Below are 26,090 nucleotides of genomic sequence, written 5' to 3'. Positions count from 1 at the left end.
GGGTGTAATTTGCATACAATGACTCTCAAGTGTCAAACAAAACAAATTGTTACTAGTCTGCGCTTTACAATAAAATTCACCGAGGGTGTGAGTGCAGGCATCTGACTGGCTTCCCAGGACTTCAAGGTTGTAGCAGGGATGAAGTGTGGGCAATCACATACCCTCTCTGGCCTCAGTTTCCTCCTTGGTAAAATGGGGATATTTCTAGAGGATTAAATGGTACAATATGTGTAAGGTTGCAGAACACAACCAGGTACCAACAGTGTCAGGTAAGCATGAGCTCCTATGACCATAACTCTGCCCCCTTGAGTGACTGAACCCCAGAAGTGGGAAGCTCCTTGGAGGTGTGACGAGCTGGCGTGCACCACAAGCACCCCAAGAGTCACTGTGGGCAGAGGTGACATCCATTTCTCATGCTTTTATTTATTCATTCATTCATTCATTCATTTTTGGCTGTGTTGGGTCTTCGTTGCACTGCGCGGGCTTTCTCTAGTTGCAATGAGCAGGGGCTACTCTTTGTTGCGGTGCGCGGGCTTCTCACTGTCATGGCTTCTCTTGTTGCGGAGCACGGGCTCTAGGCACGCGGGCTTCAGTAGTTGTGACACGTGGGCTCAGTAGTTGTGGCTTGTGGGCTCTAGAGCTCAGGCTCAGTAGTTGTGGTACATGGACTTAGTTGCTCTGCAGAATGTGGGATCTTCCCAGGCCAGGGCACGAACCCGTGTCCCTTGCATTGGCAGGCAGATTCTTAACCACTGTGCCACTAGGGAAGCCCTTCTCATGCTTTCTGATATCAATTTTTCAAACTATTCAAATGTCCTTCCACTTTCTACCCCCCTGCCCCTGTGCCTCTCAGAGCCTGTGCAAAGTACACCCTTCCCCCCAAAAAAGAATAGCTCCCATTTGGCTTCTATCTTCCTGCAGTCATGCTTGCTGTGGACTGAATGGGGTCCCTCCCCACCATCCAAATTCACTTATCGAAGCCCTAACCCTCGATGTGGTGATATTTGGAGATGGGGCCTTTGGGAGGTAATTAGGTTAGATGAGGTCATGAGGGTGGGGCCCTCGTGATGGAGTTAGTGGCTCTGCCAAGTGAGGACACAGTGAGAAGGCAGCTGTCTGCAAGCCAGGAAGAGAGCCCTCACCAAGAACCAACTCTGCTGGCACCCTGATCTTAAACTTCCCAGCCTCCAGAACTGTGAGAAATAAATATCTATTGTTTAAGCCACCCTGATCTATAGTATTTGTTATGGCAGCCCAAACTCAGATAATGCTCACTCTACCCAGAATTCATCCAAAAATTAAAAAATATACATATTGATTATTTGCAGTGTGCTAATCATTTTACACATGAAGTTTTGTTTAAGTCTCACAACTCTGTGGAGGAGAATACTGTACCATGCTCCATTTTACAGATGAGGAGACTGAGGTTTGAAGGTCGGGTGGGTTTTCCCAAGGTCCTAGAGCTACTGGGTGCCAGAGCCAGATTTTTGAACACATGCTTGCCCCCAGTAGCTTCCCGGGATTTAGGTGAGAGACACACAGACTCTGACATTGGTAGGAGCACCCTGCTGGCCTCCAGAGGTAAAGGAGGATCCTTCCTAGTGGCTAGGATGTGGATGAGCAAAGCTCAGCTTCCAACACATACACGAGGCAGTTTGAGGGCAGGGCAAATGAGTTTGTAAATTTGTGCAGGAATTACCCAGAAGAAACAAAGCACCCCAGCTCTGTTGGTTACGACAAGGCAAAACCTTTAATACGTGAGTGCTTATTACAGTAGCTGCTTCAGGGCTCTGACATCTTTGATTTCTGGGCATGTTTTTCTAACACAGAAAGGTGAATGCCTCCCTCAGGGCCACCTGGGCCGTTGGTGTCCTGAGGATTTGGAGTGGACAATGGGGACAACTATGCACAAGTCTGGGGATTCAGAGATCCCCCCCGCCCCCCCCCCACCAGCCACCACCCGTGACTTTGAGTAAAGTCCTCTTCCAAGGAGGGAAGAATGTGGAGGTCCTTCCAGTAAAGAAGGAAGAAAGGAAAACATCTGGCACAGATACACAGAGAGAGACGTCATGGGATTGGCTTGAAAAGTCGGGGAGGGACAGAGGGGTTAGGACCTGGAGGGAGAGGGGCAAACTGTGGGAGAGGGCTGAGTCCATTTGGTTTCAGTCTTTGTAAAAAGTAATACCATCATGCCATGCAACCTCAGAGACACCTCTGTCCACTTCCCACCGGGCTGTGCTGGGGTGGAGGGCAGAGGGCAGAAGTCAGTTCAGACGGGCGTGGTGCGCCTGTTGGCCGGATTATTATGCAACGACTCTTTGAACTCTTTGGGCGTGGAATTGTGGAACTGTAGAAAAGCATGGTCCCGGTCGGAGTTGAGGAGGGTCCCCATGGTGATCTTTGAGGGGTCCCGGGAAAGGGTGAACATTGAGATGTCAGTGGAGGGGATGGTGTGGAAGCCTTTGCTGATGGGGGACAGGTCTCGGGATCTGGGCTCTGTGGAGCGGGAACTTGACCGCCTCCGGAATCTATACCTGTAGGGTGGAAGGCGAGCAAAGGTAGATTTCTTCAGGAGCTCCGAGTGGGATTTGGCACGTAACTGCTGATGTTTTTCTATATAGATGTGCACAGCGACTACTCCTACAATTTCCGCGATGATGAAAGAGAAGGCTCCGAAATAAAAGGACCAGCCATAGGAGTAGCTCTTTTTGGAGTCACGCTGCCCGGGGTCTCCAGCATTGGCTGATATATAAACTATGATGCCGATGATGTTGCTTAACCCTAAGAGAAGAGGAGAGAAAAATACATCCTTTATAAACCTCAGAGGTAACTGTCACTTTTAGGCTGGAAATATCTATTTAAAAAAAAATGTGGAGTCAACAGGGAGAGAGGAGAATGGATTTATGGCCAGGAAATCCAGCTGCTGAGCTCTTCTTGCAGGGTCTGTCTCTCGGGAAATGAAGAATTCTGCCGCTCCATTCTGGGTGGGAAGCGTTCAGCTAAAGAATTCACCTTACTCTTTCAGCAAGTGCAGTAGAATTCAGAATGTATGTACTTTCCCTGAGAAACAATTCATTCCCTCAAAGCTTAATCTTCAGCAATAAGTCATGATGATGGTAAAAAACGAGATGCAGATCCCTGCCCTTGAGTTCCTCACCATTAGCAGAAGAAACTGACATGTAAATGCAATTATAGCAAAATATAGTAAGGGTTCTTCCAGAGACACATATGAAATGGTTCAGGAGCAAAGAGAGAAAGAGAGAATGATTAAACCTTGTTCTGAAGACAAGGTGACATTTAAGCTGGGTCCTGAACAACAGGAGATGAAAGGTGATTGACAGCGGAGTTGTGAGTGACTTACTAGTAGGGTTCTAGCTTGGATGAAGGCGAGGTTGATGGTATCTTGAGCTAAAATAAGAGGCAGCAGAGAGAATAGGCTTAGAGAAGAGGAGGTGGGCTGGAAGTGCTTATTGGGAGTCGGAATGTGGTTGCTGAGTGGACATATATGGGTCTGGAGCTGCAGTTTGGGGAACGAATGGGGAAGGTGCAGTAGCTAAGTCTTTTTATCTGCACGGGATACGATAATGCTTTAGATTATCTCTTGTTCGAGCATCAAGAATTGGGGAACATGAAGCTGTCGTCCCCAGTAGACAAGGTCTGCCGACTTAGAGTCCCCTTGTGCCAACGGAATAGCCCTGGAAAGAGCTGCCTAGTCGCTTGGAGAGAAATTGATTCTCTAGGGAGTAGTAAGAAGAAACAGTAGAAACTGAGGGCCTGGGGGTTGCCCTCATCTGTGACTACTTCTCTCACATTATTGCTCCAAAGGTAGAATGTCTCTTTGTGTCCTTTGCTTTAAGGGTCTCATCCGGGCTTTGATACCAATAATGACTCAGGGAGGTTGGTACATCACCTGGTGTCTCCTTGCCTCCAAATCCGGGCCACCTGTAGGGTGCTTCTAAATGGACGCTGTTCCTCATTACAGTTCCCAGTACCAGTTGGTAAATAACCATTTCCAATGGCCTCCTGAGTATCCTCTCCATTCCCTGAAGACCCCATACTCTTTCTGGGGGTCCCCAAGATCTCCCTGGAGTCCAGCAACCAAAGGGTTAAAGCTTGGCATAGCAAGGGCCACCCCCACTCTGCTCCGGTGCTATCGTTCTGATTGGCTGGTGCTCATGCATTAAGGGGAATTCATATTTTGAATACAATCTCTGGCCATATTCCATCTAGGACTTACCCCTTAGAGGGCAGGGCCAAGGTCTGTTTCTTCCCTGTCTCCTCTTGGCCTTCCCCAGCGCAGGCCCTCAGCAGGTAGGCAGCGAGTTCTAATCACTGAGCTATTTCTTAATATGGGGGTTGATGCAGCCAGCCCTGTGTCAGGCTGCAGGAAGCCACAGATTGAAAAACGGCTCCTCTTTCTGGAGTGTCAGTTTGGCTTGAAGATTAGTAGGGAAGACACATTCTTTTAGATTAAAATGAACATGAATATAATGAGGAGAGAGCAGAATTCACATGGATTTTTAAGTATAAACGGGAGACAGTCTTCAGAGACATTTCAGCTCACGGAAGGTGGCTTCTGGTGATGCCCCCTGACTTCCCAGGGCCCCGTTTTCGCTATCCTCTGCCCACAGGTAAATTTTGGTGGCAGAGTTTGAGAAGCCCTGAAAGGAAGTCTTGCTGGGAAAAAAACAAAAGAAGCTCAAGGAGAGGCTCGGATGTCAGCCCAGGTTAAAGCAAGCGGCCAAGCCAAGTGAGTTGCCACTTATTTCTAGGCACTGATGATGTGCCAGGCACTGTGCAAAGTCTTTATGTGCGTGATCTCAATTAATCATTGCAACAGGCCTGCTTAAAAAAAAAACACCCCTCTTTTACAGATGAGGGAACTGGGACACAGAGAAGATAAATAACTTTCCAAGTCAACACAGCTGGGAGATGGCAGAGGTGGGATTTGAACCCAGGACTGTCTCTTGGCCATGGGTGGATTTAGATTTCAGTAAAAAAGCTTAGGAAGAACTAGATGTTAAGTGGGTAATCACTTTCTCCCAACCATTAGACCGTAAGCTCCCTAAGGGCAGACCTAGGCTAGGTTCGTTCACTACTATGGCCTCCTCTCCTTGCCCAGAGCCTGACCCAAACAAGAGCACTGTGCATACTTGCTGAATTGCATCAGCATGAGAATTAAATTGTACAATGTATATAGTAGCAGTTATTATGCATCCAGCAGTTACTGCGGGCTAGATGCAGTTCTAGGCTCTTTCCATATACCAACTATTTAATTCTCTGAACAACCTTAAATGGTAGAGCCATTATTATCCCCATTTTTCAGATGAGGAAACTGGGGCACAGAGTGGTTAAGAGACTTGCCCGAGGTTACCCAGCTGGGAAGTGGTAGAGCCATGATTTGCACCAGGCAGCCTGGCTTCAGAGCCCATGGTCTTGAGCATAATGCCTAGTGCCTGGCACATAATAGGTACTCAATAAAGGGTTGTTGGCTGCTTGCCTGAAACCACAGAACCTTAGCATAACTGAGCATAAAAGAGCCTTAGGGAGTGCTGAATCCTCCCAAATTTTCACTTTGTAGGTGGAGAAACTGAGGCTCTTCAGGGTCCTCAGGAAGACCAGTGGTGGGGGGATAGCTAGGATGAGACCCCCAGCTTCTGGCTTCCCCTCAGGGCTTTGCTGCCGCCCCTCATGTTCCCCGGTTCCCACGTGTCTAATCTACCTGCCATCTCTCACAACACCCCTTGTGAGAAGAGGGTTGCTGGTGACACAGTCTCCCTCAACAATCCCCTTGGGGGACAAAATAATGATCTTCTCCTGTTTAGGAAACCCTCATCCTCTGGGTCAGTCAGAGCTGGAGGTCTGGAGGGGGCCACCAGCACCTAGAACGTGCCTCAAAGCAACACAGGTCCCTGGGTTTACCGGCTGTTACCATCTGTCCACACAGAGCATCACCTTTGGGCTAATCTTATTCTCCTGACAAGATGGCGGCTTTCCCCCGGTCTGTTGCTTGAGTTGGTTCCCAGAGACTCAGAGCTGGATGCCATCCACTTTTCCCATTCCAAAGAAGGGAAAACAGTAGGGAAGAAACTTGAGCAATATCTTGGAGGAGGCCGGGATGCTGGGCTTCCAACTTTGGAACTATATTGTGTTGCTTTTCCAATGCTAGAAAATAATATTGTGATTTTTATGTTCAACCTCCTTCCAACAACCCTATAAAATAGGTACTATTATTATTTCCCATTTTACAGTCGAGGAAACCAAGTTATAGGGATTTGGTAACATTCCTAAGGCTCCACAGGTAGAGCCAGAATTCAAATCCAGGAGGATAAGCCCCTCTCACCCACCATTTTATACTCTTCCCCACTGTTTCTACCCCAGTAAATATTCTGCCATTATAGGGTGCAGAAATAGGACCTCTTCCTGGGGACTGCCTCGTCCTGCTTGCCACCCTGTGCCACCTTCCGGTCAAGGCTACTATTGATGATAAGGTCTTCCCCGAGAGCATCTGGGGCTGCTGACTTTTACCTTGTTCCCAGAGATGCTTTGAGCAGTCTGAGGATTTGTGCGCTTGAAGAGCTGTGAACAGCATTTAAACCAGCAAACACAGGTCTCAAAGGGCCAGGGATAGTGTATGACGATGTCCAAGTGAACAGAAAGATGGACCCCTTTAAAACACACTGAAGCCATCTCTCAGGTCACACATTACACACACCATACTGCCCCCTGCCCACTATGTGCAGACATATACATGCATACTCTCATTAGTCATTCTCCGCCTCTCCAAGCTGACCTTCTCCTCATCTCCCCTCCGTGCATTCTCAGCTAGAATGTCAGCATCTTTGGTTCTAATTAAAGTCTTTGGTTCTCATTCTTAACACACAAGTTGAACGTTTTCTTGTTCCTTCCCTGGAGGGAACCCTGAATAGCATTGCTTTGTCCTGGTGGCCCTGCCTTGGGTCTGGTGTCTGTGATGCCCTCAGGGCTGAGACCAGATGCTCACCTGCAGAGACAAAAAAGATGCCCGCACTGAGGATGACATTGTGTCTGCTGCGGTGGAACTCGCTGGCTGCCACACAGAGCCCGCCAAAGAACAGCAGCGTGACACTGAGGATGGGGAAGACGCTGGAGGCCCTCACAGCCCCTGCGGAGAGAAAGAGAGAGGGTTCCCCCTGCACCCGGTCAGCCCCGGGATCCCCCCCTTCACGGGCATGGGGGTGCCTGGTTGGAGGACAGCCCGTGAGCAGAAGGACAGAGCCTGCATCTAACGTGGTTGCGAGACCAGTTCGGTCGCTCAGGGCCCTGTGCTTGAGGTTAATGCTCTTTAGTCACCATCCTGAAATTCTTAATAGCTTTACCTTGAATGTGTGTTTTATAAGTAACTCTGATGGGTCAATGGAGCATGTGCCCTGGGCTTGGAGTCTCTACTCACGTGGCATCCCACCCCCCATCACCTCCCCACCTCCCGTTCTTCTTGGGATGGGTCCTCAGCTGCTCACTCCCCCACCCCAGCCAGAGACCACTGCCACCCTTGGCTTGTGGTGGGGGCCTGGGCATGGACGCTGGGAGAACCAGTGTTGGCTGAAAGCCCTAGGCACCTGCGAGGGTATGCACTCACCCCTTGACTGTTCCCGTGCTGGAGGGAGTGTGACATTTCATAGCAAATAAAAGACACCATGACAGATGGAGAGAGAGATGGCAGAAGAAAGGAGATAGCTTTTTTTGCCTGCGTTTTGAACCAGGAGCCCGGGATTTTCATTTTGCCCTGGCCCCTGCAAATCATATAGCCGACAGGGCATCCTGGGACTCCCATTAGATCACAAGCTGTTCACCGAAACGCAGAGTCTGTCCCAGCACACGCCTACATTTGCATAGTACTGAGTCTGGCAATGCCCATTTGATACCCATTTAGTCACTGAATAAACAAATGAATTTAGTTATTCATCCAACAATATTTTTGGGCACCTACCAAATGCCAGGTGCTGTGCTGTGTCCTGGGGTACTGGTGGAAATGTTTAACCACCCCAAGGGTACAGAGGCCGCCCTTCTAAGGGGAGGCAGGGGACGCTAGCTGAGGGCTGGAGCAGCAGTGTCCTAGAGACCCATGTGTTAACTCTTCAGCTGCTGGATCACAGAGAGGCCCTAAGGTTCTGGGGCAGAGGGACCTTCAGGTGGGGATCCCAGTATTTACCCAGCCAGCATAAGAGTATTTCCTGGAACACCTGGGCCGGAATATCAGTTGGATAAATTCTGCGTCCATTGAGGTACCAAAGAGCTAAAGTCCTGCCCTTATGGAGCTTACATTCGAATAGAGATGACGGGCAGGACCCACTACCTAATTTGCAGGGCCCTGTGCAGAATGAAAATGCAAGGCCTCTTGCTCCAAAAGTATTAAGAATTTCAAGATGGCATGGTAACTAGACTTATCCTGGTGATCATTTTGAAATGTAGAGAGGTACCAAATCACTATGTTGTGTAATGGAAGCCAACGTAGCAGTGTTGTACATCAGATATACATCAAAAACAAACAAACAGACTCATAGCAAAAGAGATCAGATTTGTGGTTACCAGAGGTGGGGCTGTGGGGAGGGGGAATGAGAGGAAGGTGGTCAAAAGGAGCAAACTTCCAGTTATAAGATGAATAAGTACTAGGGATATAATGTACCACATGATAAATATAATTAACACAGCTGGATGTTATATATGAAAATTAAGAGAGTAAATCCTGGGTCCTCATCACAAGGAAAAAACATTTTTTTCTATATCTTTAATGTTGTATCTGGACGTGGTGATGGATGTTCACTAAACTTACTGTGGTAATCATTTCATGATGTATGGACGTCAAAGCATTATGCTGTACACCTTAAACTTATACAGTGCTGTATGTCACTTATATATCAATAAAACTGGAAGAAAAATAAAATAAAGGGTGACCGTCAAAAGCAAATTAAAAAAAGAAGAAGAAGAATTTTAAGCTAGTGAGAGCAGAGCATGGAGCCAGGTGTGGGGCTCTTGAAGGATGGTAAGAACCCAGGCCTGAGCTGACTGTGCCTTGGACTGGGGTGGCAGACAGGTGGGGAGAGGTGTCGGACTCAGGATAGATCCTGAAGGTAAAGCCCACAGAATTGGGGGTGGGATGTGAGAGGAAGCGTTGTTGAGCACCATGCCTGGTGCGTAGCCAGTGAGCCGGCAGTGGCGTCTTTATAATCCCGGCACGCCTGCAGGGTGAGCAGTGGGGCAGCAGGAAGGTGGTTGGTTCATCTTTGGTGTGGAAGTTCAAAGCTCAGTGTTCAGAGCTTTATGTCCCTGCATTGATTGTGTGTTTTCCTGTGGGTTCAGCTGCAGCCCTTCCTATTGCTACTGCATGGCGGTGCTCACACTCCGAATGCAGAGGACTGGTTTCCACAACCCCAGGACTGTTTTTGTCTGTTTGTTTTTCATTTTTATTTATTTATTTATATATATATTTTTGGCTGCGTTGGGTCTTTGTTGCTGTGCGTGGGCTTTCTCTGGTTGTGGTGAGCGGGGGCTACTCTTCCTCGCGGTGCGTGGACTTCTTATTGCAGTGGCTTCTCTTGTTGTGGAGCACGGGCTCTAGGCACGCGGGCCCTGTAGTTGTGGCACATGGGCTCAGTAGTTGTGGCGCACGGGCTTAGTTGCTCCGAGGCATGTGGGATCTTCCCAGCCCAGGGCTCAAACCCGTGTCCTCTGCATTGGCAGGTGGATTCTTAACCACTGCGCCACCAGGGAAGTCCTGTTTGTTTGTTTTTATGGGAAAAGTTTTCTGCAATTTTGGTAGCTGACTTAGCCTACTGGGATTGCCTGGGAGGTCCGATGGAGAACGGGGGTGAGGGGTCGACGAAAGCAGACAGGGGTGAGGTTCTCTTCATGAGGAGAAGAAAATGAAAGAGTTCTAGCTTTTGCTTAAGGATGGCCACCCCAAGTCCCCCACCATTGGGGCTGGGCAGACCAGGGTCCCAGTAACTGTCCCTGCTGCAATGGGGAAGTTTTGGAAGGGGCTTCAAACTGCCTAGAAACCTTGATGGGAGAAGTGAGGTGTAGGGGGAGGGATCCTGGCTGCCCTGACCCCTGGGAGCGTGATCAAATCAGTCCCCATCCTAGCTTCAGGCCAGTCAGTCACAGTCCTGGCCCAGGCCCGGCTTGCTCTGTGCTTCCCTGCTCCCACACAGGCTTGCAGGAGGGAGGGCTGGCCCCCTGGTTCATTTAGCTCCCAGGTCAAGGGGGTGATCCCTGGGAAGTAGGCGCTGGGATCTTGGGTGGCCATAGCTTATTTATAACTTCTAAATATTTACACATATGACCTACAGGTTTCCATGTGAACCTTGGCCCTAGGACCCACAAATATTAGGGGTGGGTCTGTCCCCAGTGATTTCAAGCATGTACAAATCTTTAAAGCGATCATTTGCATTGTGTACTTGATGGGAATTGCTCAAATATTCAACGTGATGAGTTAAATTGATTAATTTTTTCACCTTTAAAAAATTTTTTTTAGTTTCAAAGTATGATTAAATTATGATTATGCCCAAAGGAGATGATCTGAACATTGGAAGCTACTGAATTGTGTTGGTTGTGTATATTTGAAATGTGTGGCTATGAGATATGGGAATGTGATTGTTTCCCATGTGGTGGAGGAACCACTTGGCAACCAATTGGTGGCCAGATCCCACCTCTACCCCACAAGTGAGATAAGAGCAGGTTCTATAAACTGAGGCTATGGGTGTCGGTCTCACACAGGACATGCTCTGCTGCCATTTTCTCCTAACTCAGTTTACCCTGGATTGTTTTTTTTTTTTTTTTTTTCCGGCTTTGCCACGGGGTTTGTGGGATCTTAGTTCCCCGACCAGGGATCGAACCCGGGCCCCCTGCAGTGGGACAACCAGGGAAGTCCCTGATTAAATCTTCTGCTATAGGTTTAAGTTTCAGCCTCCCTAACCACACATGAGAAAGAGGAAATAGCAGAATAATCAATGTGCAGAACCCCACCCGACCAGGGTGTGGTCGCAACAGGAACTGGCAGCACGTGTGCTGGATGGGCCCGGAGACCCCTGCAGGAACGTGACCCTGGCGCCACGTGACTGGCTCGGGGATTCCAAAGTTCCCGGCAGGAAATTCGTGTGCTCAGGAAGGTCCCTCCTTAACTTGGTTCTGTGGCTGATGGTGAGGACCTCCACCTTCCCAGAGGGGAGAAATATATTTTGTCGGAAAAGCGATGGATCTCTTGGAAGAAATTAAAATCAGTTTTGCAAGTTGTGAAATAGAGGTCACAGTTCTGTTTAGTCCCCAACAGGGCAAACATCAAAATAGGAAAGAAAAACAAAAACTACAGTCACCCTGATAAAACCCCACTGGAGATGACTTTAAAATCATCCTCAAAAGGAGGTTCAAGTAATCTACCCCAAACTTTGGTCAAGCTACCTCTCTAAACGTGGCCTCTATTCCCACATCAAATCCTTTTAAGCTGCTCATGTAAGTTCTAGTTGGCATTTGGGTAAATCCTAGTAGATGGATAAGGACTGAAAAAAGAGAAATAATATGTTTTAAAAATTAGCTTAGGGCTTCCCTGGTGGCGCAGTGGTTGGGAGTCCGCCTGCCGATGCAGGGGACACGGGTTCGTGCCCCGGTCCTGGGAAGATCCCACATGCCGTGGAGCGGCTGGGCCTGTGCGTCCGGAGCCTGTGCTCCGCAGCGGGAGAGGCCACAACAGTGAGAGGCCCATGTACCGCAAAAAAAAAAAAAAAAAAAAATTAGCTTTGAAATGACTTTCTTTCGTATGGACCCCTCGCACCACTTACATTGTTATGCGATTAAAGGCTCGTGTTTAGACCCACCGCCCATCTGTAGACTAGCAAGCATGAGTAGAGCTAACAATGATTTTAATTGTAACAGCACTCTTCTTGAGCTACGAGTTACAAGCATAACCCGAATAGCACAATTTCTTGAAGTTTTTATGTATAACAGCAGTTTAAAAAAATGTTACATTTACCACTCTCTAATAGTAAATTAGTCAATGCCTTAGAACTTTTCTTTTGAGTGAACTTGACACACCTCCCTGTTGAAGAAATTCTATCTAAATTACATTAAATCCCCAATTCTCTGTGCCTGGATTAATGTCAGGCCTGTGGCTGCCACTGGGCCTTGACCATTGCTCATCCCATGCCCCAGAAGAGAGCCAACACGTATGGCTTCGTGAGTACATGTTGGCCCCGGGCGGAGCGCAGTGTGCACCAGCTTATTGAATTTTCATGACCCTGTCAGATGGATGCCATTATCATCTTTATTGCTGACTATGAAGAAAGGTGAGAGATGAGAGGTAAAGCAGCCTGGCCCAGGTCCAGCCCAGCTAGTAGGGCGTCACCGGAGTAAAAGGCCGAGTCACCCAGGATCCAGAGCCCTTGCTCTAAGCCAGCACACTGTTGCCTCCTACGTGCTGCGTTTGTGACAGTTCCAGTCATATCCAGGTTACTGACCTTGGGACAATCTAGGGGGAGACACTGGTCCTGCCCCAATGAGATTGAAACTGAAGACGGGTGAACCTTGGTTTGCTTTTATTCTCCCAGGCCTTGCCTCTTAGGACCTCGCCCATTAGCACCTCACCCATTAGCACTTAGCCCATTAGCACCTCAAATCAGCCCTCTGGGGAAGGTGAAAACTTGTATTCAGGTTGAAGAAAATCCTTAGATTTCCTCCTAAGCAGACTAAAAAGAACTTTTCAGTTTTGACACAGCTCCCTTTTTTTTTTTTTCCTATTTCTATTTCATTGAAATGAAAGAGATTCAGATGTCAGAACCACCTGAATGTCTCTGTCTAGTAGCAAAGATTTTCCTGAAGCTTCTTTGCACGTATCCATTTCTGGGGCTGGGTATTGGGGAGCCTCAAACTCAGAGGCAGCTGGACAACCTCAGGGCAGCCCTCCTCGCCCACCCCTCCCCGGGAGGACCCGCGAAGGGGGAACTTACGCAGGAGATACTCAGCCGTGTCCTGTTCGTAGTCAGCATCTTCGGGGAAGTGATCAATTTTCTTGCACACGCCTCGGAAAGCCCCTGTGGAAACAAACGTGGCCCTGAGCTGGCGGGGGAGGGGTGGAAAGAGCCCCTGGGGCCCAGCCTGCATCCTCACCCCCACAGTGAAGATGCTTGATGGGTGTTGCAGGCTCTGCCTCGGTTGGCCCATCAGCATCTTTCTTAGGGCACAAAAAGGAGATTGGTAGAGGAAAAAAATAAAAATAAAGCCGAAGATGGAAACTTTCTGCTTCCTAGATTTTGCATGATGTTGGGATCTGTTTAGAAGGGCAAAGAGCTATGAAGCATAAGGATTCATCATGAGAACTGTCTTGTCTTATCTTTTTCTTTTTTTCCCAATTAGTGAGGGGAAAGGGGAAAAGGAAGCCGAATATATATATACACACATATATTCATATATACTTATGTATATAATATATATATATTATATATATATAAATTTATCTTCCCATTTTACAGATGAGGCAGCTTGAGGCAGCTGGCCATAAGAATTTTGCTTGAAGTCATACGGGTAACTAGTAGAGCCAAAATTCCAATCAAGGTCTGCTGACTCCTTGGTGTGGATTCCAGGCATGGATTCTGGAGTAACCCACTCTCCCTGATTGGATAATGCTCATATCTGACACAGGACCGCCCCCTTCCCCGCTCCCCTCGCCCAGGACCACAGCTTGCTGTGCTCTGCGGTGTGGCTCACTCCTTCAGGGGGCACAGAATTGCGCAGGTGCACCCTGGGGACACTGTCAGCATTTTCTTTCCTTTTCTTTCTTTGACATCAGCCTGACTTAACTTGTTGTGGGTGTTTGTTAACTAGCCAATTAACCAATCTCTGGGGCAGCTAATGGCTCTGCCAGTTCTCATAAATGACAAACAGTTTCAGAACCTCTCACCACAACACAGCATGAAATTATGCCTTATTGTTCTTGTCGCTGCCGGCAGAGACGGCCTGGAGGTGAGGGGCAAGGTGGTGTCGTGGACAATGGACAAGGTTTATGTTCACACATAGCTGGGCTTACATTTTAGAGCAGTTACTATAAGAATTAAATAAGGCCATATATGAAGATGAGATAATTTTCGCAAAGCTCTAGGGAATTCATGATAATGGCCAGCACTTTTTAAGTGCTTCTAGCGGGCTAGGCACAGAGCTAAAACCTACATTCTTCTCTCATTTACTCTCATCCACTGCCTTAGGAGATAGGGACTATTCACACTGATATTTGATGATAAGACAACGCAGGATCACAGAGGAAAGAGACTTGTCACAGCTGGTGAAGGGAAGAATCAATATTTGAATGGGCTTTACCATTACAATATGAAGGTAACCGTTATTATTATGCCTATTATTAACTCATAATAATGAGTTCCATGTAGTTTTTAAAATTTATTTTATTGAAGCATAGTTGATTTACAATGTTGTGTTAGTTTCTGCTGTACAGCAACATGATTCAGTTATACATATATATACATAATTTTTCATATTCTTTTCTATTATGGTTTATTACAGGATATTGAATATAGTTCCCTGTGCTATACACTAGGACCTTGTTGTTTATTCATTCTGTATATAATAGTTTGCATCTGCTAATCCCAAACTCCCACTCCATCCCTCCCATACTGCCCCCCCCACCACCCCTGGCAACCACAAGTCTGTTCTGTGAGTCTGTTTCTGTTTTGTGGAAGTTCACTTATGTCATATCTTAGATTCCACATATAAGTGATATTATATGGTATTTGTCTTTCTCTTTCTGACTTACTTCACTTAGTATGATAATCTCTAGGTTCATCCATGTTGCTGCAAATGGCATTATTTCATTCTTTTTTATGGCTGAGTAATATTCCATTGTGTGTGTAAGTGTGTGTGTGTGTGTGTGTCTCGCATCCTCTTCATCCATTCATCTGTCAGTGGACATTTAGGTTGCTTCCATGTCTTAAAGAGTGCCGTGTATTTAACACATCCTATAAACAGGCTCCAAACCAGAGGCATTTCACAATAAATGATATGATATGAGCCCATCCTCTTGGTTCTGATTCTCTGCTTACCAGGCAAAGAATGGACTCAGAACCAAGAGGGCGGGGTCTTGGAGAGAAGGCTTGAAGACTCAAGGAAATTCTTGGAAGAAAAACAAACTCAGAACTCCTTCCCTAATATTGAAAGAAGGCCTTCATTTTTCTTGTTTGGATTTTAGAGTTTCATTCACAGATTCCTGTTTGCTTTTAAGCCCCATCGCCTTCCAGCTGGCTGGGTAACAAATCAGAATAAGTCACATACGTGAAGCACTTACCATCTACCACGTGCCATTCTAAACACTTTACATGTTTTATCCTCTCTAGCTCTCAAGACAGCATGGGGAGGTACCTGGTATGATGAGCCCTATTTTACAGATGAGGAAATCTGAAGTAAGTGATTTCTGCAAGGACACAGCTATAAGTGGCACACTCAAGGGTAAGTCTTCCAGACTCCAAAGCCAAGTTCATAGCCACTACTGTGAATTGCACTCTCTTCAACACATTTTAGAGTTGTAAGCAAAATCCTTTGCCAGATGGCTTTATGATAATTTCACGGTCCATCCACTGCTATGAACGGGACCAGTTGGTTTTTCCATCCACCGTGCTTTTTCCATGATGTGCATCAGGGGCCACAGAGCAGGACAAGGATGGTGGTTGTGGGACCACCTATCATTAGCTGTTTTGCATTCTCCACGAAAGATTTCATAGGAAGGAAATGTTCAGCTGAAGATTAAATGTGAAAGCTACTGAAACAGACCAGTCAGAACCACGTGGGGATAAGGAACTACACATGTGCTCACATCTGCTTGTGAAATGGGCCTTACCTAAGGTGGCTTAAGGCAGCCTGAAACTAGGATGTGGAGCCAGCAAACACCAGTAGCTCCTGGAGAAACAGTCACGAATTTTAAATGGTCTAAAGTGTCCCACCACCTGTTTTATATAGCCCACAAGCTAAGGCTGGTTTTTGCCTATGTAGATGATTAGAAAAAAATCAAAAGAAGAATACTGTTTCATGACAAGTAAAAAAATACATGAAATTCAACTTTCAGTGTCTATAAATAAAATTGTATTGAAACACAACCATGCCCATTTGTTTATGGTTTTCGTGCCAAATGGCAGAGCTGAGTAGTTGTGGCAGAGACGGCAAAGCCAAAAACGTTGACCCTCTGGCTAAGGAAAATTTTGCTGATCACGGTCCTGGAGATTTCAGTCCTGGGAAGTAGCACAAACTCTGGGAGGGCAAAAGTGGAAAGCAAACAGGAACTTGGGCCTTCTTGGGACTGGAGGACGTACTCCAGGCTGGTGATTCTAAAGCAGATGATGCTCATCTATGGCAAATCTGGGCTGCAGAATGGTTTGTTTAGTGTATTTGTTTTGTTCTGTTTTTTACTTGTATTATTTTATTGTATTTTTTGAAAATTAAATATGCTGCTGCAATTTAAAATTCAGGGTATGTCACATGAATGCTGACTTGCAGCTTCTCTTGAAAAATGGGGCTCTCTGTCCCACATTTCCATGGGAAAACAGTCCCTAGCAGCCGGGCCTCAGCAACCCCCCTCTTTGGACTGGGTGCCAGCTCTCTAGTTGGCCAAAGTTGCCCCCACCTCCCCAGGCCCTATGTCACTTGAGGAACCTATGGAAAATGACCTCTCCAAACCTCAATTTCTTCTTCTCCAGGATAAAGATAATAACAATAATAACTTCATGCGGTTGTCATGAGAATTAATTGAAGCTGTAATAGTAGTTACAGCACCTGGTGCTGTACTCAGCAGTTTCCACAGAACTCTGTTAAAATCAGGTAATGACGTAAGGCACTTAGTACAGTTCCTGGCACGTGGTAAGAACTCAATAAATTATAGCTATTCCTACCATTGGTTTTGGTAGGTATTTTAGGACCAGAAGAGACACATTGGTGCCATGGTGAGATTTTAAAAAGCAATATAAAAGGAAAGGGAGGGCTTCGCTGGTGGTGCAGTGGTTGAGAGTCCGCCTGCCGATGCAGGGGATGCGGGTTCGTGCCCCGGTCCGGGAAGATCCCACATGCCACGGAGCGGCTGGGCCCGTGAGGCATGGCCGCTGAGCCTGCGCGTCCGGAGCCTGTGCTCCGCAACGGGAGAGGCCACAACAGTGAGAGGCCCGCGTACCGCAAAAAAAAAAAAAAAAAAAAGGAAAGGGAATCAAGACTTTCCCTGAGGAAGACTCCACACTGAAAATGAAGCTGCTGGCACAAGTCATACACTCATCAAAAAGTGAACTTGGCCATTCATATAAGTAGCATATTGCCAGCTCCCAGAAATAACCACTATTTAGCATTTCTGTATGTTTCCTTCCAGGCTCCCCTCACATCCCCCACTGCTCCCCCTACCCCCAGGCTTCCACACACACATTGTTTTATAAAATCAGGATCTTGCTGGTCTTCTTTTCACTTACATTTTCTCATCAGTACTTCCCCACATCAGTAAATCTAAGAAAAAAAGGATGGGATTGGACTTGCCCATGAACTGCAGAGGCTGGAGCCAAAAGAGATGCTGAAAACAGGTACCCTGCAAGGATGAAGTTAGGATACAGAGATAAGCACCATCCTAGCAGAGTTGAGGCTAAGGCACTGGGGCAGAGAGGAGCAGAAACCAGGAACGTGGTAAACCAGGAGAAGGATCAGTGGAGGTTGGTCTGGGGGACAGATCCAGTGGTGACTGGTGAGAGGTGATGGGAACCCACAGTAGAGCACATAGAAGAGCTAGGCTGTGAGAATCCACAGACTCCAGGACCCCAGGAAGAGGTTTGGAACGGCAGGTAGAGCCGGGAGAGATTTCCCAAAGTGTTGAGGTGTAATTACAGAGACTGGCTATGGGGTGACAACAAACTTCATCCTGGGCAGAGAAGATTGTGCTGACGGTTCTTCTCTGGCTCAGACAATGGAAGGATACTTCCTTCCTAGGAGGAAGGCACCTCCTTTAAACCAACAATCCTTCTCAAAGGTCAAACCCTAGAAATAGTCCCATTACAATCAAGAATGAGATATGAATACCCACTATTGCCTCTATGATGTACCATGATTCTACAAGCTCCAGAGCAAGAGGAAGGAAAACAGAATTAAGAGTTATACGCAATAGAAAAAAAAATACGGTAAAATTATCATTTTTCCAGGTGATAGAATAGTCTATTTGGGAAGCTGGAGGCAATTTGCTAGGGAAAAAATAGTAGAATGAATGAAAGAACTCAAGAAGTTGGCTTCTTCTAAGACATTAAACCATACAATAAAGCTGTAATAATTAAGTCATTGTGGCACTGACATTTAAAAGGAACATTTATTAGGATATTTTTTCAAAGAAGAGAAATATTACAAGGAAAATAAGAAACAGTCCATTATCCCGTATTCAGATAATCCCTGTTAAATTAAAAGAATATATGTATGTAGTTAGAAAATTCAAACAGTATATACAGAATGGCATAAGATTAAAGTAACAGCACTTCCCTCATCACCAAAAATTCTCTCACTTGATAACTTCGTAGAGTGATTTTTGTTAACTGAATGTTGAATAAAATCATGTCTAAGCTGAGATCTGAAGGTTAATTAAAAGTTAATCAGAGTAAAGGAGGTGTGTGCCTTCAGGCAGAGTGGAATAGTGTATGAGGTGATGAGAGGGAGTGAGTGAGGTGATGGGGGTGAGTGAGTCCCCATCTGGAGCGGGGCGGGTAGTAGTTCAGGGCTTTCAGAGGATCAGTGGTGGTTGGTCTGGGGGACAGATCCAGTGGTCACTGGTGACAGGTGATGGGTACCTGGGGTAGGGCAGATATGAGAACTGGGCTGTGAAGATTGATTGATTCAAACTTTTTCTCCTCCTTCCTTCCTTCCTTCCTTCCACCCTTCTCCCAAATTTATCAGACACCCACAGTGTACCAGAGTTGTTTTAAGTCCCAGGAATTGACTAGTGGCCAAGACAGAGAAGATTCTGGTCCTCAGAATTTACAGTCTCACTGGAAAAGAGAGTCTATGTAGTCAATAAAAGAACAAGATAACTGTGCTCTGAAGGAAGCCCACAAGATGATGTGATGGTGACTGTGCATTGGGTGGGGGAGATGGTGGGCAATTTGGGGCAAGGTGGTTCAGGGGGACAGGTGAGCTCAGACATGATAAAAAGAAACAGTCAGTTGTGTGAACAGCCAGGGAAAGAGCTTTCTAGGCCAAGGGCACTGCAAGCACACAGGCTCTGGAGTTGGGAATGAGCTTGGTTAGTTTGGGGGACAGAAGGGAGGCCAGTGGGTGGAAGAGGGCCTATTGTGGTGGCGTTACCGGGTCCCTCAGCTGCCCTTCTAGCTGTCCCTTCAGCACTGAGGTCTCTGGAATGTCTAGGAGGTTGGGTTGCACAAGGACCAAAGTCAACTCCATCTCTTCCTTAGGATCAGGGTAACCTAAAGGACCTACGTGGTCCTGAGTGGCTTCCAGACATGCAAGGGAGGAAGCCAGGGTGGGGAGGGAGCCCCTAAAATAGGACATTTTTGTTTCTAACTGTTAAAGCCCTTGTTCCGTAGCTCCCGGGAAGGCGGTGCTTCCACATTCCGTGGCTCAGTCTCCATCCTGAGTATTTCCTTTCAGATCCGAGTACTGCGGGCACCCAGCCTGATCCTGGGAAATGGCGGATTAGGCTGTTTTGCTGTGAATTTTTACAAACAAGTCAGATTCTTGCAATCTGGAAAAACAGAGCCTGCCCCCTCTTCAGCATGTACCTATTTGACCTGGAGAGAGGTCGTATGGTGCAGTGGTAGGAGCAAAGCTTGGAGCCCTCAGGCCTGAGTTCGAATCTCTATTCCACCACTTACTAACTCACTAGTTGGGCGACCTTGGGTGAGTTATTCATTCGCTTGAGCCTTTGTCTCCTCATCTGTTAAAATATCAATAATCTGCAGATGTTAGGATTTCTCCAAGAAGTAGGTACATTATCTGCTGTTTGTTTAGATGTACTCTGGGCCAGGCACTGGGTTAAGGGATCTCTGGGTACTGCTTACCACCCCGTGGAGCAGGCACTCCTACTGGTCGTAGGCTGGCGTGAGGAGTAAGGATTCTGGAGCCAGACTGCCTGCATGTGAGTGCCAGCTGTGCCACATATTAGTACAAGTTACTTAACTTATGTGTGTCTCAGTTTCCTCATCTGTAAATGGAGACTACTAACGGTATGTAGCTCGTGGATTTTTTTTTTTTTTTTGTGGTACGCGGGCCTCTCACTGTTGTGGCCTCTCCCGTTGCGGAGCACAGGCTCCAGATGCGCAGGCTCAGCGGCCATGGCTCACAGGCCCAGCCGCTCCATGGCATGTGGGATCTTCCCGGACGAGGGCACGAACCCGCGTCCCCTGCATCGGCAGGCGGACTCTCAACCACTGCGCCACCTGGGAAACCCTGTGGGGTTTAATGAGGATTAGCAGAGTTAATATTTGTCAAGTGCTTTAGAGCGATGGTAAGTATTGTGTGTGTGTGTTAATTCAGTCAATCCATTTCTAGATGGGGAAACTGAGGCCTAAAACTAAGGTCTGTCTAACTAACCTCAGAGCCTGAGATCTTAGCAAAATCCCCTAAGTGGTACTAACACAGCGCTGGGCACCAAGAAGAGGGTTAACAGGGACAGCTCTTAATGTTATTTGCGAACTCTGTTTCGGGCGTGGGGGGAGAGGAAGCCAGGGGGAAGCTGGAGATCGTGTCTCCTCCCTGCCACCCTCACATGGACATATCTACACACGGGTAGACGTGTGTGTGTGCATGTGCGTGTGCGTGTGTGCGCATGTGTGTGTGTGCGCGCGTGTGCGTGTGCACCCATACAGGGCTGGGCCAGGCAGGCAGCCTGAGGAGCTGGCGCACCCCAGCAGGAATAGGCCTAGACCACCTGCTGTACCAAGTTTGGGCGAGGGCCAGACAGAGCTTTTCTGGGTCAGCTAAAGACAGCTCTGCCTTTACGGGTTTGGGCCTCAAGTCAGGAAATACTAGACCCAGAGCAGAAAGACCTGGGGAAATGAGAGAGCCATCCAAGGCCCAACCTTTTCAAGTTTGCGGTCCTGAAGGGAGACCCTGAATGGGGAGCAGCTGTCCCTCCTCTGATGGGAGGAGATCCCATTGGCAGAGCCTCTCAGTGGTCTTCAGGCGGAGCCCCATCCACCTCCCATGGGCGGTGAGTAGCCCACATTGACCGTCCTGGGCACAACTGGGTGGCTGTGGCACCACCCAACCTGACAAAGGATCACTTCTGAGCAGTTCTGGACCGTTACCATGTGCTCAGAGTGAGGGTGGATCCTCCTAACCAGCCCACCGAGCCCAGCATCAGTGCCCAGAACCTGGTCCAGCCCAGAAACACAGCCAAACCAGTGCCCAGAGCTTGGCCTCATCTCAGCCACGAGTCCAGCTGAAATGCCAGGCCCCTGAAATCCAGCTCAGAATCAAAACCAAGGCTCACTGGAGACCAGGGCTCTGGGTCCAGCAATACAGGTCTTTTAAGTCCCCATTGTGGTGAATCCGCCTTGAGAAATCAGGAAAGAAGAACAAACATCAAGTTTGTTTGTGCCCCGGACGTACTTGTGTTAAGAAAGCAAAAGTCACCACCTGATGGTAAGAATGTTTGGTTTCCTGGTGTTAAATATCCTCTTTATTACAGAGCATAAGTTACCTTAAAACGGTGGTTCTCAACATGGGCTGCGAATGGGAATTACGGGGGCTGGGGACACAGTAGGAAAATACCGATGCTCTGTTCTATCCCTGGAGATTCTTACTAATTAGTCAGGGCATCTGGAGTTTGCAGAGCTCCCCAGATGAGTCTAACTGTTCAGCTAAGGTTGAGACCCACAGCCTTTAGGGGAGTTCCCTCAAAAATAGGGACCATTATTTCATAGCAAATAATAAAGTTCAAAGATGTACTTCCAGCTTTATCTTGAAAATGAAAAGATCATTTATGAGAATATGTTTATTTTGTCTTATCTTTTCTTACTATGCACTACGGTGAACCAAAAAGTAAGTTATGTGGATTTTGGGTGGGAGGGGGCATCCTTTGTCTGATAAAATCACATGATGGTCCAATATGAAATCTTTCACTTTCCCAGCTGGATTATAAAGTCTGACTTTCAGAGCAGGATCATAAAGTGGGTCATTTCTGCAAAAAATATTTGAGCATGTCATCATTTTCTCAAGGGCTTCTCTTAATCCTTTAACATTCAAATCACCGGATGCGCCTATCACATCATCACTCTTGTCGGTTTGCTATTCTCGCATTGTTAACCAGTGTCCCTCTGCCAAGCTCTCGGCCGCCCATGGCTGGCATGTCACACCACGCCAGCAGATCTTCAGCGCCCCTCACATCCATCTCATGAAGTCCTGTGCATTTTGCGAGATACGCAATCTCACTTTGCAATCATTTCTGCCTCCTATTTGCATTGTATGGTCACATGCTGACAAGAGCTGGCAATCAGAGAGAGGCTGCCTGGCAAAGACCGTGAATTGTAGGGTATTAAACGGGGGTGGGGTGGGGTTGGAGGTGTGTTTGAGTAGAGACTGGCTTTATAAATGGTCAGGTGATGAATCACATATTCACATTAAGATGGAGCTTGCTGGCTTGTCTGTGCAACTGCACGTGTGCAGGGATTTGGATAATGAATTCACGGATAATGAGGACCCTGAACTAAACTTGGTCTCTCTGAGCAAGACGAAGCACTTGGGGTTTCAGCAATTAGGGCCCACGGCTCCTAATAAGAGCACCACTGGAGTGAGTGAGGTAAGGAGAAATAAACATCCTCTTCTGAGGTTCCTGAACTGCTGTCAGTGCACATCCTGAATTCAGTCTTGTTCAACAGATGTCTACTGGGGTGCCTGCTTTGCATTAAGCAGTGTCCTGGGCACGTCGGATTCATCAGTGAATGAAACAGTGTAGGTTCCGGATCTCAAGGCTGTTACATGCTAGTGGGGGAGAGACCGAAAGTGAACAAATAAATGAACAAAACAAAGGTTTCTGTAAAAAGGAAGAGGTAATTTCAAATAGTGATAAATGCCATGAAAATAATAAACCCCAGAGAGAGAGAGAGTGACCTGGGGGCAGTGGGGGGAAATTGTGAGATTGGGTGGACAGGGAAGGCCTCTCTGAGAAGGTGACCCGAGTGACAAGATGAAGCCACTCTAGGGAAGATTTGAGGGAAGAACTTTCTAGGAAGAGGGCGCCACAAGTGCGAAGGCCCCAGGGAAAGATAATACTTAGTGTGTTTCTGGAACCAAGGGGAGTGCAGGGAGCAGAGTGAGTGAGGAGGGAGGCAGGATAAGACCAGTTCCACGAAGGAGCCAGACGATGGAGCCCCTTCCAGGCCAGGGCTGGAAGCTGGAAAGGCGTGTGGTCCATGCTTTTGGAGGACTTTACACATGTGAGAAACACAATCTGATTTATAGTTTTAGAAGATCTCTTCGAAGATGGCAGGGGCTTGCAGAGGAGCAGGAAGGGAAGAGCATCTTCAGAGGAATCACTGAAAGCCATCCTGAACCTTCTGAAGAAGTAACTGCCGATGGCGGAGGAACGGCGGTCCAGCCAGAGTCCAGCCACATCCACCCAGAGAGAGATACTCCGTCGAGGGAGTGTCCTGCCTTAGAACCAAGTGCAGGAAGTGGAGCTCAGAGCAGGGCACTGTGGGTGCTACCTGTCCTTTGCACCCAGTTCTAGGCCTGATTTATTTTGAAGAGCCTGGTGTTGGGCATTTTGCTTCATCAGCCCCTCTGCTCGATTTGGGGTAAAATCTTTCCCTGGTCCTTAATTATTTGGTTGATTGCAGGCCCAACTGGAACACCAGCCTAGCCCAAAGCCCAGGTCCTAGCCGGTCCTGGATCACAGAGCCGACAGCCCGGCCCATCCTAGCCAAGACGGCAGTTCTATCCAGTTCTGTGTTCTAGATCCCCTTTGCAGCCTGGCACCCAGCCTGGCACGTGGAACTTCACAGGTGCTGGTGTAGGATTAACCAACTATGCAGAATAAGCCACGTGTTTAGGGTACCAGGAAAGCAGGGGTACAGAGAGAGAGAAAAAAAATGAGAATTGGAAATTAATTGATATTTGACTTTGACAAAAGATCATTAAAATAGCCCAGAAAAAACTCCAGAAGTGCGTTGATCTTTCTTATGTAATAGCTTAGTATTATTATTTTAGTATCGGATTATCTATGAGGATGGGGTGGCCACCATAATCATTTCAGTGCTTCTAAAAATCATCTTAATCCTGCCTTGGCAAGCATTGGCAGGAATCGAGATCCCATCCATTTCCAGACCACACAGGTAGCCGTGGCCATGGCAGGGGCTCTGGGGAGAAGGCTGCGGCCCCCTCATCTCTGCTGCTTGTAAGTGGTGACATTTTTCCTCCAGAGGTGCCTGCAAACATTGGACCCACCTGCATAAGAATCACCTGGGCTCTTAGGAAAAAAAGCACATTTATCGGCCCCCCACACGACTTAGTGATTTAGGGAGAGTCTGAGAAACTTCTTCTTAGCAAGCTCCTCCAGGATTCTGATGAGCACCGGAGTCTGAGAGCCACATTCTGCAGCCAGATGGACGCGTGGTCACTGTCACACACACAGACGACTCGGCCTCTGTGGGTATGTGAGACCCTGGCTGGGGAACAGGTCCAGACAGGGTTTTGGAGGGTTTGTGGAGAGCGATTCCCTCTTAGAAGATTGAGGTTGAGGCCATACAAGACTTTTCCTCAACTAGTGAGCATCACACAGTCCTGAGTCCCTGCCCCCGGCTGTGAGCTCAGAGCAGCCCATTCTTTGGACTTGGCCTTCACATTCCCAGGCGCTAGCAGTTCCCAAAGGCAGCGCCACACATGGTCACAGAGACACACTGACAGACCTGAGGGACATTCATTGTGTGACTTGGAATCTACTCCTCGTTACTGGACCCCTTCATTTGTTCTTTAACTGCTGTAAGCAGCGTGTAAATGGCACACTTACACTATAACAGGTGGAGGTATGGGGTTCAAAAGGTTATTGTTATTTTTTAATAGACTTTACTTTTAAGAGCAGTTTTAGGTTCACAGCAAAATGGAGGGGATGGTCCAGAGATTTCCCATATCCTCCTCCCCCGACACATGTGTAGCGTCCCCGTTATCTGGTACCTTTGTTATAACTGATGAACTTACATTGATACATGGTTATCACTCAAATCCATAGTCTACATTATGGTTCATTCTTGGTGTTGTATATTCCATGGGTTTGGACAAACATGTAACAATATGTATCCATCATGATAGTATCACACAGAGTAGTTTCACGCCTTAAAAATATCCTCTGTGCTTCACCTATTCATCCATCCCTCCACGGAACCCCTGGCAATCACTGTTCCTTTTACTGTCTCCGTAGCTTTGCCTTTCCCAGAATGTCATATAGTTGGAACCACACAGTATGTGGCCTTTTGAGATTGGCTTCTTTCACTTAGTAAAACGCATTTAAGATCCCTCCATGTCTTTTCATGGCTTCATAGCTCATTTTTTTTAGCACTGAATAATATTCCATTGGATTTGCTACAGTTTATTTATCCACTCACCTACTGAAGGACACCTTGGCTGCTTCCACATCTTGGCAATTGTGAATATAGTTGCTATAAATATCCATGTGTAGGCTGTTGTGTAGATATAAATACCAAGGAGTATTTGGGTAAATACCAAGGTGTGTGATCCAGAGTACGGTGAGAGGGAGGGGTGTGAGTAGGACAAGGTGGGACGGGAGAGATGAGAGGAGGTCAGATGGGCTTTACTCTGAGGGCCTGGTTTTACTCCAAGTGCAGCACAGGTACGCATATACCAAAGCATCCTCCAAAGTGGCTGTTCCATTTTGCATTCCCACCAGAAATGCATGAGAGTTCCTGCTGCTTCACATCCTCGCCAGCATTTGGTGTTGTCAGCGTTCTGGATTTTGGCCGTTCTAATAGGTACTTGTAGTATCTCATTGTTTTAATTTGAATTTGCCTGAAGACACGTGATGTGGAGCATATTTTCATATGCTTATTTGCCATCCGTATATCTTCTTTGATGACATGTCTGTT

The 26,090-nt window shown here is 47.3% G+C and overlaps 1 protein-coding gene across 2 annotated transcripts in view; it reads right to left on the bottom strand.

Moving 5' to 3' along the window:
- Nucleotides 1-1,731: 1,731 nt before the first annotated feature.
- CACNG3 (calcium voltage-gated channel auxiliary subunit gamma 3) overlaps nt 1,732-26,090 on the bottom strand; it is an 83,796-nt gene continuing 59,437 nt past the window's right edge. The window contains exons 2-4 of one of the 2 annotated variants that reach the window (XM_004268585.4): nt 12,978-13,061; nt 7,004-7,144; nt 1,732-2,781 (exon numbers count right to left, since the gene is read on the bottom strand). In XM_004268585.4, the coding sequence (XP_004268633.1) occupies nt 2,270-2,781; nt 7,004-7,144; nt 12,978-13,061 (737 nt within the window). In that variant the 3' untranslated portion in view covers nt 1,732-2,269. The remainder of the gene's footprint in view (nt 2,782-7,003; nt 7,145-12,977; nt 13,062-26,090) is intronic. The other variant, XM_033426005.2, reaches the window with a different exon arrangement.

The sequence above is a fragment of the Orcinus orca genome, chromosome 16, assembly GCF_937001465.1.
Source record: "Orcinus orca chromosome 16, mOrcOrc1.1, whole genome shotgun sequence".
Classification (NCBI taxonomy): Eukaryota; Metazoa; Chordata; class Mammalia; order Artiodactyla; family Delphinidae; genus Orcinus; species Orcinus orca.
The sequence above is the reverse complement of the archived record's forward strand: the minus strand, read 5'-3'. Positions and strand labels throughout refer to the sequence as shown.